This window comes from Arvicanthis niloticus, chromosome 6 (genome assembly GCF_011762505.2).
Source record: "Arvicanthis niloticus isolate mArvNil1 chromosome 6, mArvNil1.pat.X, whole genome shotgun sequence".
In the NCBI taxonomy this organism is placed as follows: Eukaryota; Metazoa; Chordata; class Mammalia; order Rodentia; family Muridae; genus Arvicanthis; species Arvicanthis niloticus.
Genome location: NC_047663.1, coordinates 17,238,468 through 17,253,330, shown reverse-complemented (window position 1 = coordinate 17,253,330; position 14,863 = coordinate 17,238,468). Strand labels below are relative to the sequence as shown.

General features: G+C 40.3%; 1 protein-coding gene and 1 non-coding gene across 2 annotated transcripts in view; both read left to right on the top strand.

Annotated features, from left to right (window-relative positions):
* The window catches only part of Efcab3 (EF-hand calcium binding domain 3), a 428,239-nt gene that overhangs the window by 391,410 nt on the left and 21,966 nt on the right, over window positions 1–14,863 (top strand). The window contains 4 exon segments of the mRNA XM_076935627.1: window positions 1,218–1,271; window positions 4,657–4,761; window positions 7,441–7,494; window positions 8,850–8,903. Of these exon segments, the coding sequence (XP_076791742.1) occupies window positions 1,218–1,271; window positions 4,657–4,761; window positions 7,441–7,494; window positions 8,850–8,903 (267 nt within the window).
* LOC117712101 (U6 spliceosomal RNA) lies at window positions 2,390–2,495 on the top strand. The gene has a single exon (XR_004607179.1). It is a non-coding gene; the product is annotated as a U6 spliceosomal RNA (small nuclear RNA).

Here is a 14,863-nt window from a genome sequence, read left to right as displayed (position 1 = left end):
AGTAAGGCAAACTATCTGCTTGGTGTTTCCATTTAGATTTCTGGATGATATTACTAATTCAATAAAATTATTAGTTAATTCTTCCAGCTCTCAGCCTTCCCAATTACCTTGATGACTAGAGAACAGGGAAGATGAGCCTCCATTCTTGTGTTCTCTCTTTCCTTGCCCAGAAGCACACTTGGCCAGGTCTGAGCTGGGCCTGGAGTCAGGACCACAAAGCAGTTAAGGTTACTGGGAACAAGATGTCCCCAACTTGAAGGATTGTGTTCATCAGTCCCAAAGCTGCTGTGTGCTTGGTCTGTGGTGCACTTGAGATGTAGTGTGTTCCCATCGTTCAACAGCTGATGAACTTTTGGCTGACTTTGCCTCAGTTTTCCCCTTCAAACAGTATATAAGATGCTGTTCTACTTGGCAGCATGAATCATCAGCTCATGTATACCTCCCTGTCCCAGTTTTCTGTCTTATTTTCTCATCTCTGGTTCTTCCCCTCAGTGCCTCATGGTTTGGGACCTTTATTCCTGTGCATTTGAGTCAGAACCCTGTCATACTGTCCTTTCTTCTCACGTCACATTCATTCCTATCTTGTTCAACTGTATATCACAATCTTCTATTGGAACATCCTTCCCTCGTCATCCTCAGATCCTCACATGGCTAACTCTTTTTATTATTCAGGCCAAAACCCACCAGACTCTCCTCAGATAGGTCTTTCCTGCCATCCTTGTCTAAGGCATTGCCATCCTCTAATACTTTTATTACAAGGTCCTGTATCATTTTTTATAACGTCATACCAGGTCTCCTCACTAGATCATACACTTGAAACTCATCCTCTTCCTTGAGGATGCTTCCTTTAGCATCCTCAAGTCCTCACAAGGACCCAGCCCAAATACTCAGTATTTGCTAATTAACTGACAAAATAAAAATCTATAAGGTCAGATTCTCCCTATACATAACTATGCTAAATCATTTCTTAACTCATATGATTCTGGTGGTCCCTAAAGCAATGAAAGGAATAGAAGATACAATAATTGTCCATTTCACAGTACAAGATTTCTTTGTTTCCAAGATAGTACTGTTAACTCTATGGATAGATTCCTAAAATTCTAAGGGAAACTAGAAAAAAAAAACACTGAATTCTTAAGTTCCATAATTTCTAAAGGTAATGGAGCATAACTTTTATGGGTCTTAGAAACATGGAATCATCTTCGCTTAACTTACAGGTAACAAAACAGTGGATCTGAATGAACTGTTGGATGTCGTCAGTTTCATCAAGGGTGAGTTTCAAGTCATGATAAGAAATACTTATAAACAGCATCTTAAACACATAACTATTAATACTGGACAAATATTCATAAATTTTTCCCATTCATAAATGTTGCTCTTTGTATGTATGTATGTATGTATGTATGTGGTTGGTTGATGGTTAGCTGCTGGTTGGTTGGTTGGTTGGTTGGTTGGTTGGTTGGTTGGTTGGATGGATGGATGGGTGATTGGATGGTTGAATGGTTGGTTGGTTGGTTGGATGGGTGGATGGATGAATGGATGGATGGATAGTTGGTTGGATGTTAATTAGTTGGTTGAATGAGTAGATGGTTGCTTGATTGGTTGATTGATTAGTTGGTTGATTGGTTAACTAGTGGATGGCTAGTTGTCTGGTTGGTTGGTTTGTTGGTTATATGATTGGTTATATGGTTGGTTGGTTAGTTGGATGGATGGTCAGTTAGATGGTTGATTGGCTGGTTGGTGAATGGTTGGGGTGAATGGTTAGGGAATTCTTTAGTTTGGTATGGTTTGCTTTTTTCAAACAGGGTCTCATGAATACTAGGCTACTGAAACCCACTATATAGCTAAAGATGACCTTGAAATCCCAATCCTTCTTCCTCTATCTCCCAAGTGTTGGGATTATAGTCATCTGTCACCATGAGAAAAGTTTAGATTCTTTTATATGGCATATTTTCATTTCTGTGGATGCACTGAGTGCAAATAACCCATACCATGTATTTATACTGATAACATGGCCTGAAATTTTCCCCAGAAATTTTTAATACAGATCAGATATCAAAACCTATAGAACTAGTCATACCCTTTATACCCCAAACTACCCCCACCCTCATCTAGAAATGAATCCTACAGGATTAACTATACTGAGTAAAACTTTAAAACAGGCTTCAAGACTTTTATTCTCATAGTAACTACTAAGGAAACTGTAGTGGGTTAGAAATATCTAAGTGTATATATTAGAATCATTATACAAGCTATTATTATATAGCAGGAGAATCACAAACTTGAGATTGGCCTCAGCTACATATCAAGACTTTTGTCTTAAAAAAAGTGCGATGTTAGTCGAGTGGGATAGTATGGATTAAAACAGTAACTATAAAGGTTACACAGAGTGCTCACTTGACTGCACTTATACTAAAACTGGAAGACTACACAGAAGGTTAGCGTGGCCCCTGCGCAATGATGACACATAAATCCATGAAGTAATCCATATTTGTCAAGATATATATCAAAGAACTGCAAAAAGAAACACATAAGCCAGGTGTGATGGTACACATCTTTAATTCCAGCAGAGGCAGAGGCAGAAGGATCTCTCAGTTCAAAGACAGAGTCAGCCTGGTCTACAGGAAAAAGTTCCAGGATAGCACAAGCTATACAGAGAAATGCTGCCTCAAAATAAATAAGCCAATAAATAAGTAAATAAATAAATATAAATGCATAAACCATAACTTATGTAGGTAATAAATAATCTTGAACTGAATAAAGATTTCTCAAAAAGGAAACGCAAATAGCTAATACATACTTGACACCTCAACACCCTTAGCTAGGACAGGGCAAATCAAGCTGCTTTGAGACTCTATTGCCAAAAAAAAAAAAAAAAAAAAAAAAAAAAAAAAAAAACATGCTGGAGGATATAGGGAAAGAACACTTACGCACTGCCGATGGCCAGTGTGGCAGTCAATATACATTCCCTCAACAACTGAAAATAGAACTACCATGCAACACAATTATCTCTTGAAAAAGTACCGGAAGAACTCTGTCAACTACTACAGAATACTCACATAACCGTGTGCTACTCACAACAGCCAGGAAATGGAAGCATCCTGGATGTCCATCAACAAGTAAGTGGATTACACAGGGCAATAGAGTTTTAATCACCCATAAAGAAAAGTAAAAATCACCAGGCAGGGGTGGTGCAGGCGCTTAATCCCAGCACTCAGGAGGCAGAGGCAGGCAGATCTCTGAGTTCGAGGCCAGGCTGGTCTACAGAGTAAGTTCTAGGACAGCCAGGGCTACACAGAGAAATCCTGTCTCGAAAAACAAAGTGAAGCCATACCATTTTCAGGAAAAAAAAATGGAAACTGCAAATTATTATACTAAATGAATTAATCCAGACTCAGAAAGACAATACATTGCCTCTCATTTGTGAAACCTGAATTTAATACTCTGTGTGTGTGTGTGTGTGTGTGTGTGTGTGTGTGTGTGTGTGTGTGCCTGTGTGTCTCTGTCTGTGTAATTTGCAGCTCACAAAACTAGAAAGGGGATCATCAGAGGGGAGGAAGAGATCTTAAGGGAAGTGGAACAGAGAGAATACATGTGATAGGAAAACAGAGGATACTAACTGTGGGGAAAGGAGATCAACTGGAGATACGGAGGAAAGACAGACCAAAGTAAATGACACGTGCATGAAGATATCATAACAAAATCTGTTATTTTGCACACTAACCTAAAAAAATAATTTTTAAAAGTATTAGTGTTTTTTAAAGATTACACAGTAATTTTTAAAATACTTATGAAGAAATTATTTTGGGTTAAAAAAGCAAAAACACTAAGCCAAGCGTGGTAGCACACACCGGTAATTATAGGAAGCTGAGGCAGGAGAGTGACAAATTTGAGATCAGCCTGGTTTTCATAGCAAGACAAAAATACAAAATTATATTTATATAAGATTTTCACATTATATAAATGTAGTCATTATCATAGACTAGGGAAAAACCCTGAGAACTGTTTGTATGGTAGGGTGATTGGATTTCTTCCCCCTGCCACCCTTTTATAGTAGTAGTTACCTTTAGTGTGGCTAAATCTCTTACAATGAATAAGGAAAACGTTATTCTTTCTGTTGAGATAAGATGGGTTGTTGGAATGCATAGAAACAAAGAAGTAAATTGAAAGCAAGTATAATTTTTAAAAGTTTTCAGTTTTCACTGGTGTTTATTTCCAGGTTCAGTGATGAATACCTGTAGTCCCAGACTACTTAGGAGACTGAGGCAGGAAAAGTACACGTTTGACACCCGCTTGGGCAATAGAGCCAACATGAACAATGCAGGAAGACCTTGTCAAAAAGAAGGGAGGGTGGTCCATAGAAAAGAATGAATATTCAAGTGGGGCAGAAGAAAGAGAGAAAGGAAAAGCAAAGCCTTGCTTGCAGTCTAGTCTGATACAGGTACAGCACAGCCCATGGGAGCTTCAAATTCTGGAGTACTTTCTTTGTGGTGTCTTCCTAATACACCAGACAGAGCTATAGGCATGGGACTTGCCAGCGCTCTTCTTAATCCGAGGTGTACAGGGCAGTGGCCTGCATAAGCACAGACAGCACCTGTCGTCCTGTAAGTATTGCTTCTATAATAAATCTGCACCCCATTTCTCATCCTTTCTAAGGAGAATCAATTGACATACAGTACTTGTACAAGTTTCTAGCAAATGATGGGATCGAGCTCACAGAAGAAGAGTTGAATGACCTGATTTCTTACCTGACATTGAACGGTGAGGGTTTCTGCTTGGAAGGTGGGATCTTTCTAAAAGTGAAATTTGCTACGAGCATAGAAGATCCTCAGAAGTGATTTCTGTATCTCTTAAAGCACGTGAATTACCTCCTTCTTAATCGGGGTTACCACTGATGTCGTAAATACCCCGACCAAAAAGCAACTTGGGAAGGAAAGGGTTTATTTGGCTTACACTTCCATATAGCTGTTTATTGTCAGAAGACAGTTTCTGTCAGGACAGAAACTCAAACAGGGCAGGAACCTGGAGACAGAAACTGATGCAGAGGCCATGAAGGAGTGCTTGCTCCTTATGGCTTGCTCAGCCTGCTTTCTTATAGAACCCTGAACCACCGGCCCAGGAGTGGCCCCACCCACAATGGGCCCAGCCCTCCCACATTAATCACTAATTAAGAAAATGCCTTATCTTATGCAGGTATTTTCTCAATTGAGGGTCCCTCCTTTTAGAGGCTCTAGCTTGGGTCAAGTTGACATAAGACCACCCAGCACACTTCACAACTTGTTATAGAACAGGCTCGCATCCAGGTCCAGGGTGGAGCCTTGCATTTCTAACAAGCTCCAACGTGGCACCAACGATCCTGGTCCATGGGCCACATTTTGACCGCAAGAATCTAAAAAGTGAAGAGAGGAGATGACATTACAGTTATGCCTATAAATTCCTTTTTTAAATCCCAAATACAACCAATAAGCTAACGTGTGTGAGGGCATGGCTCTAATGCAAAAATAAAGTTAAAAAGTTAGAGTGCTCAAGATTAGGAAATAAAGTGAGCACTGGGCAGAGACTAGGGAGAAGCAGGGGTCTGGAGCTGACTGAACACGCTTCTCAGTGAATGGGCTTTATAAGGCTGTGCAGGGAGGAGCCCATTATCCCCCGGTCCTTGTGTTCTGTAACTTTTTTTTTTTTAACTTTTCTACTACTGTTGTTTATACACACACAAAAAAAATTTAAGCACATGGCAGAGTCGCGTCTCTACCCATTATGCTTCAGTGACACTGCGGGATAGTTCGTGTGTTCCTCTGTCCTTGAACACAGGTACCCTGTGCTACACCGGGGTGGGGCACTAGCCTAGCATCACCATGTGTAAGCACCATAAAAATAAACAAGCTAAAATCCTGCAGTATAGCCCACGAGGACTTCTCAGCCTTCTCCACCGCTTCCATCCTGTTACACTGCAAACCACTGAGCCATGATCCCCTAAAACTGCCTTGTTCCCACTTTGTCCTTTAGTTATTACCACTTTTTCTAGAATGCCCCCCCCCTCCACTCCATCCTCATCCCACAGTGCACTCATGACATCCTGTTTCACTGCCCAAATCTCCTGTCACATACCAGGATTCCTAGTCTACCATTCACCCCCTCGACCAAAACACTACTGTTTCTTCTTTGAGTTCTGAAAGGATTTTGTTGGAGACAGTATATACATCTTGTGCTTTGGCTTTTTTTATACAATTCTGGATCTCCCAACAGACTTTAAAGTTCTTTTTAAGAAAAAAGAATTCAGTATCAAATGCTAAGGACACAACAAGGGATAAGTGGCAACCCTTGTCCTCTGAGAACTTATGTTCTAATAGAGGAAGAAGCACACTGTGAGCTAATGTGGTACAAACATGCAGAGGAACATATGGCTGAGACTGGAGCCTTCTGGGAAAGCATGGCTAAACAATGGCAGGGCATCTTTCCAGCCAGCGGCAGACTGTGTCCTCACTGTAGCAAAGCACATTTGTGGTGGCTTTTACAAAAGGCTTCTCAGTCATTCACCTACAAATGAATAAAGACTTGGAAGAGGAAGGGCTAGCTGGGAAGAGGACAGGGAAGAGCAGGAGGAAAGAGAGAAAAGATCATAAGAGGCAAAAGTGAGCCAAACACAGTACAGAGGTGAGTGAACACAATCTAATGAAACCCATTGTTATGTATAACGTATGCTAATAAAGAGCTCTAAAAAAGACCTGTCAGAACAAGAGCCAGCCCTTCCCTCCCTCTTCTAGTAACTGAGAACATGCCAACACATTTCTCTTCATATCTTTACTTTTACATATTTATAGGTAATATATCATATACATGTTATATATTATATATAACATAATAGATACATACATACATGCACGCATACATGCTTGCCAATGGCTCAGCAGAGGACACTTGCTGCCAAGCCTGACAACCTGAGTTTGATCCCCAGAACCCACATGGTAGAAGGAGAGAACCAAACTCCTACAAGTTACCCTCTGACCTCCACATGCATGCTATGGTGCTCACGTGCATGTGTGCACGCACACGTACAAATAAATGAATCTGAAAAGAATTAAATATATATTGTCATCTGTTGGGAAAAGATCCTTCTGGATTGGAGGCTAGCGTCTGTTGGCCTACTTGTAACCTATAAGTATCAACCACACTCTTTGGACTATTTAAAAGGGAAACAACCCTGGAGAAGTAGAGCTATTTGTCTCTCTGCAAAAGCCATCCTTTGTCCTGTCACACACAGCTGACAGGACAGCTCATCTGAACTCCAAAGCAAGCACATACAAGTGTCAGCCTTGAGCTTTCTAGGGGGTGGGGGTCAGGTCATGAAATATGTTGTTTTTAATAATTTCACAAATTTTATTAACTTTACTCAGTTTTTATGTGGCTGCTGCCTCTGTCTCTAAATCCAATATTTTACAGAAAGCGGGAAGGTTATCGTGCAGTCAATAATAGAGGGCCTGAAGAAGATTAAACGTGAGTGAAATTTAACATTGATAATTCGATGCCATATATTTATTTTCATACATTTTTTTTTCTTGATTGTAAAGGTAATATGTGGAGGGCTCCAGAGGCAGTTCAGCTGTTAAAAGCTCTAACTGCTCTTGCAGAAGACCTAACTCCAGTGCCCAGCACCCCACATGGTGGCTCACAACCATGTGTAACTCCAGTCCCATGGGATCCAATGCCTTCTTCCAGCCCCCAAAGGCACTGCACACACAATTCCCACATATGCAGGAAAAACACCTATATACATACAAATGAAAAAGGAAAGCAATTTTAGCTTTTGAAACATACTACAGTCTTTAAAAAAAAAAAAATAGTACGTGGGCCTGGGAGGGTAGTCAGTGGCAAAGCACTTGATTGGTCAGCGCAATGGCCTAGATTTCAAGCACCAGCATTGAAAAATCAAGACAATGTATGGTCATTATAGAAAATGTATATATTTGGAAAATAAAATAACTCAAAAGGAAAAAAGTAACTACTAGTTCTAGTCTCTGGTAATAGCCTTATTTTATCAGCATGTTCTCTCTTACACATACATAACTGTGACAGGGTGCCTTGTCCACAGCATCTCCACGTTGGCAAAGAGCCACCATCAGTTTCCAGGCTTCTATAACTTGCCATCGATCTTTCTTGGTGTTAGAAAAGTACATAATTGGCTTATCTGGCCATAGCAAATCCAGTTAAATACAGAAAGCTAAGCCATTAGCTCCACTTTCTCTTGAGAATTTGTCTCCTCATGTTTAAGAAATAAAACTAACCCACATTTTGATGAAAAAAAAAATAATGATATGTATATAGCTAACCTTGACTTCGGTTCTGACCTAAGTCTTATACTTGAGGGCTTAATACAGACAAGACACCAAAAGCAGTGTGTTAGTCAATGTCCTTCTGCTGTGAAGAGACACCATGACCATGGTAACTCTTATAAAAGAAAACATTTAATTGGGGCTGGCTTACAGTCCAGAGGTTCAGTCCATTATCATCATGGTGGGAAGCATGGTGGCACACAGGCAGACATGGTGCTGGAGCTGAGAGTTCTACACTCAGATGGGCAGGCAGCAGAAAAAGACAGTAGAGCTGGCTTGGGTGTTGGAAACCTCTAAGGCCATTCCCAGTGACATACTTCCCCCAACAAGGAAGTGCCTCTGTCTAATGACCAAGCATTCAAAATCTATGAGCCTATGGGGGCCTTCTTATTCAAACTACCACAAGAAGTCACATGAATGCGACAGAAATCCCATAGAAGTTGGATGTTCTCTCCAGTTTCCCACTCCAAGGCAACTTCAGAAATGGATATAATCTTGACTCTCAGTCTTGCCTTTCAGCCAAAGAAATGGCGAATCTGCAGCAGCAGTTGAGAGGTTATTACGTCGGAAAAGGTGGGTGACAGCTTTTAACCCTGTAGACACTTGTCACAACCATCTCGTCAGTTTCTGCTCTCGGTCTGCTGATGAATAGGATGAGCGTCCATTGTCTGTCCAATGACTTCTCTAAGTTTATTTTGCCTTTCTAGTCTACATGACAGTTTATAGTCTACATGTCACGTTGTTTATCAGATGTTGCATATTGTTTTCTAATGTCTACATTGATATTTTAATTATATTATTACCTCTTTGGCATCACTATGTAGTTTATAAAGTAGCTGTTCCTGCCTCTAGTCTTAAAGAAAGCAATTCAGTTTGTTGGGCTTTTATGTCCATATCAATCAAGCCAAAGAGGTGAATTTAGGCGATGATCTGTTAGTTCTTTTTCAGCATCAAAGATCTACTTTTACCGTGTAAGGGTGAAATGACACTATTAAGGTGAAAAAGAAAAATCCAGAATAAGAGAAAATACTTGTAAATGATATACTGAAGGTTATCCAAAAATATATAAAGAGACCTTATAATTCAATAATGAAGTGTGTAAATGTAGCAGGGCTTGGAATATAGCTTAGTGATAGAGCACTTCTCTAGCATGTGTGAGACCCTACATTCAATTGCAAGCATCACACACACACAAAAGCAAGCATAGTCATTTCTCTGATTAAACACTTTATTCCTTGTGAATAGGACCTTGTAAACATTTGGGGGTGGGGTGGGATCTAGAGGCAGATGCTTTCTATGGGCTGGGTCTGAGATGTTAGGGATGCCTCATCTGCATGTGGAAGGACTTCAGGAGTTGTCTCTAAGTGACTGATTGTCACAGTCCTCTTCATGGGGTGTCGTGGTCACGTGTTCCAGAACACGAACCTGGTTGGGAGTAGATTTAAACACCTACCGTTCTCAATAATGAGAACTGCTCAGGTTCCTTAATCTGCTCAACCTTCCCAGTTTTTCTGTCTGGTGACACAGTTCCACTTGCCCCACAACTGAGGATCGTTAAACTCATCCCCTGAGGGTCTGATAAGATTACTGGAACCCAACGTTTTTGAATGATCAAGATTATGAACATAATTTTTTTTTGGAGGTTATATCAAAATAACAAATAAGCAGGTGAAAAGATATTGAACATCATTATTCACTGAGGAAACAAAACAACAATGAAATACTACTTTACACCCACTAGTGTGGATGCTTTAAGAAAAAAAAAGACAAACATGAGTAGCAAGATAGTGTAGTGGGTAAAGACTTGTGTCACCAAGCCCAGCCACCTGACCTTTTCCTCAGGACCCATATGCTAAACAAAGAGAACTTACACAGCAAAGTTGTCTTCTGGGGAGCTGGAACACTGGCTCAGCAGTTAAGAGCACTGGCTCCTCTGCCACAGATTCACAGATTCACTTCCCATAACCCACATGGTAGCAACTCACAACTGTGACTCCAGGCCAGGAGCTCTGAGGCCCTCGTTTGGCCTCCAAGGGTATGCATAGGGTGCAGGTCCATGGTTCACAAACATACATGCCGGCAAAGCTGTTGGAGAAATTTTTAATCCCAACCTGGGGTTTCCACCCCGCCTTAATCATTCAGTTCCCAGATAAAAGACACACAACCTTTATATTTACAATAAACCTTAAACAGCACAAGAGCTGGGCAGATATCCACCCACTGTGCTATTATAATCTACTTTCCTATCGATAACTCTGAGTTATTACTTACTATCTTTCATCTGGACGGCTCTTAACTCCAATTGGCCAGCCTTCAGGGCCATGTTTTCATGACTCTCACCTAAACCATGACAGCTTCTCCTCCACTCACACTCTCCCTCTCCTGGCTCTCCTACAGCCCCCAACCCCATCCCCAAGCCTAGAAATCCTAAACCCCGCCCATGTCTCTTCTGTCCAGCTATTGGCTGTTTATATCTTTATTTACCAATCAGAAATAACTTGGGGGCGGGGTTACATAGTATCACTTGGATCTACAGGCAGCCTCTCTCTGGGACAACCTCACACCCCTGCACTTAGCATTACAATACACTGCAAAAGACTAAACCTCAACATAAAACACCAAACACATAGTATTAAATTAAGTTAAACAAAGAAACAAAGTTTGTTCTCTGCTGTGGCACATTTGAGCACACACACAACAAATAAATAGAATTTTAATTAAAACTTTTAAAAAGATAATAAATGTTGAAGAAAATGAGGCCTTCATTACACTGGTGAGGTAATTGCAAAAGTGTACAACTGGATTGTTATCTTTGTTGAACTAATGGAAATATACATACTCAAATATTACAAAAAGAAAAATATTAAAATCACATATACATGTAGGCATTTAATAACAGGAGGAGAAAGTGGTGTGATTATATATAGTTTCAAAAAATGTTCTATGAAAAATCACAGAATTTAGTAGTTTGTAGAACATAGGTGGTATAACTCTTGCTTGCCTGCATGATACCCTGGTATTGGTTCCCAGCACATACAAAAATAGAAGTGAAGGCAGGTGCTTCTATAAAATAACAATTTTTATCATCATTAATAGTAAATAGCAATTGCTGAGCAGTGGTGATACACCACTTTAATCCCAACACTTGGGAGGCAGAGACAGGCAGATCTCTGAGTTCAAGGCCAACCTGATCTAGAGTGAGTTCTGGGACAGCCAGGGGCTACACAGAGAGACCATGTCTCAAAACATCAATTAATTGGTTAATTAATCAATATGTTCATTAATAATTAACAATTATAAGAGTTTTTACTTCTATCAAGGCACTTGACTTATGCCTGTAGTCCTACACATACCCTATATTTTAGGGTAGGAAGAATATTTAAGCTCAAGAATTTAAAGCTAGCCTAGAAAAGCATAGTGAGGTTCTGTCTCTAAAAAAATCACAGTTTAGGGTTGAAGACATGACTGATCAGTTAAGAGCACATAGTAATTTCCTGTTTGATTCCCAGAATCCACATAGTGGTTCACAGCCATCTGTATCTCCAGTTCCAGGGAGTTGGATGCCCCCTTTTGGCTTTTATGAGTACCAAGCACACATCTGATACACAGACACACATGCAGGCAAAACACCTATACACCAAAAATAATTTCTTAATTTTTAAAAATAATGAAACAGGGATGGACAGTTGGCTTGGTGGTTAAGAGTCTGTTGTAAAGGACCCAGGTTCAATTCCCAGCACCCACACAGAGGCTCACCAACTCCTTAGGCACTTGGCACACATGTGGTACACAAACATATCTGCAGGCAAAACACTCATACACACAAAAATATGAAAATAACTCTTTAAATAGAAACCAAAGCTTTACTTCTCTACAACTCCACTCAATAGAAACTGAGATTATCTCCCATTTTAAAAAAGGAAGCCCTTAATATGTATTTATTGAATTCATTTAGAAATTAAACCTTCCTCCTCTTTCCCTTTGTGTTCCTGACCTGAAGGGAAGACCAGTTTGAGAAACCTGGTGAAGTTACTGCACTCATACTGAAACGTTCAGACCTAGAATAGGAAACATCTAGAAACACTGGCCCTGAGTACAGCCAGACGTCTTTCTTAGAAGTCAGAGTCTGTTTATTCACAGCAGATTAGAGACCCTCCCAACTCCTGTGCTAGGTTGTTTTTTGTTTGGTTGTTTGATTGGTTGGTTGGTTGGTTGGGTTTTTTTGGTTGTTGTTGTTTTTTGAAAGGGCCTTGATTTGGTTGGTTTTGGTCTTTGGAGATGAGGTCTTACTTTATAGCCCTTGCTGGACTACAACTTCCTAGATTGACCAGGCTGGCTTTGAACTAACAGAGATCTGCCTGCCTCTGCCTCCCAAGTGCTGGAACTAAAGGTGTGCGCCACCAGTGCCTTTGAACATTTAAATGCTAGAGAAAAGTCAGAACATGAATATTATGGTTCCTGCCTAATTGTCAATGTTTTTCCTCCTTGTTTTTGAGACAGAATCTTAAACTCACAATCCTCCTGCCTCAGCCTTCCAAGTACTAAGATTATAGGCACACATCACCACATCTGACAATTTACTCTGCTTTAGCTTACTTTTCCCACTGTTAAAGAATGCAAGTGTGCTGGAGAGATGGCTCAACAGGTAAGAGCACTCAGTGTTCTTCCAGAGGTCCTAGTTCAATTCCCAGCACCCACAGCAGTTGGTTCTCAACCCCCTATGACTCCAGCTCCAGGAGAATTCCATGCTCTAGGCCGGCGCTCAAGTGCATGGACACACACACATGTACACATAGGTTTAAATATATTTTTAATTTTTTTAAAAAAGAATACAAACAAATGAGATTTGGGGTGGTTTTTTTTTTTCTCCCTTTCAAGACTTAAAACCCTAATGAAATGGTTTTCAAGTACTCTTCCATCAAGGGACCTGGGTAAATGTTCTACTTTAACAAGTTTCAACACACTAAAGAAGACATACCAACATATAGTTTGAAGCCAAAAAAAAAAAAAAAAAAGTCTTCTTCTCTAAGTCTTAACAAGTTCAAGTTGATATGATTCTGTATTCATTTCCTCACGTGCTGCTGGGGTACCGAGTGAACCCCAGTGAGTTCACATTTACTGTAACCCTGGGAGGGAGGGAGCCAGCAGTCATCTCCCTAAGCCCAGGTCTAAGCAGGGAATGAGGTCACAGCTGAATGATGAAACAAACCAGTGAATTCTTGATCTGAAGCCCCAGACGGTTGGTTACTAATGGTTGGTTAGTAGTGCAGCTCAAAAGGAGGTAAATGCCAGAGTTTTGTATGATTCTATGCTGAGTTTTTAAAACAAAAAATTGTTAACTATATAAGGGATTGAGGTTATGAGGTTTTTGAGCCATTGGGGACAATTTTACAGCACATTTCAAGTGCCTAAATTGTTGAGTGTCTCCAGGGTTCCCAGCTTTAAGGTAGGTTCTAGATTCTGAACGCTGTGTAATGGAGTTGTTTAGAAACAGCTGCTTCCTGGGTTCTGAGGCAATGACCTGGGAGGAATGAATTCTAACCAAACATTCTAAACATTTTCTTCCTGGTTTAACATTATTCATTATTCCCAAGCTAGCAGCCCAATCTGCTTGTCAGTGAGCCTCCAGATACACTCTATAGTTTAGAAAGCTAACAGCCCCTGGTCTGCAGACTGTGTTTCTTAGACTATGCAGAAGGGAAAGGGGGGAATAGAGAAGTCGTATCAGCAAAAACAGTCTGTGCAAGAGGCTAACTACTCTGCTTTTATGGGAAAGCAGTGAACTCCTAATTGTCAGAGCAGGGACGTGTGTTCCAGAAGGAAATCCTCAGAAAACATACTTACTACATGGTAGGTGTCTAAGACTGAAACAAGTAAGCAAATGTCTTAGGAATTCTGTAACACTTTCTTCTTTGCCGATTGTGACATGAAATGTTTCAGAATAAATACTGTCTTTAATTTTGCCTATTTCTACATGCTTTGTATCATAACACTATTTTTAATTAGTTAAGATGTACAATTTGATGATTTGCTATATGTATATACTGTAAAACAATCACTGCAATCCAACTAATATACCAGTCAACTGACATAGTTACTATGGGTCAGAGGCATCTAGGCAAATTCTGAGTCTACTGTAGAGTGGTCCTACCCAGCTATGCTGTTAGATGCTAGAACTTTACAAGTTGCTCATCTCGCATAAATGAAGGTTGTGCTCCTTACCCAGCCACCCCCACACCATTCTGTGCTTCTGTGGGTTTGGCTATTTTAAATTCCACATGCAAATAAAGAAATATTTCTCAGCCGGGCAGTGGTGGCGCACGCCTTTAATCCCAGCACTTGGGAGGCAGAGGCAGGCGGATTTCTGAGTTCGAGGCCAGCCTGGTCTACAGAGTGAGTTCCAGGACAGCCAGGGCTATACAGAGAAACCCTGTCTGGAAAAACAAAAAACAAAAACAAAAACAAAAAAAAAAAAGAAAAAGAAAGAAAGATTTCTCTTCGTGTGCCTGGCTAATTTTATTTAACATTTATTT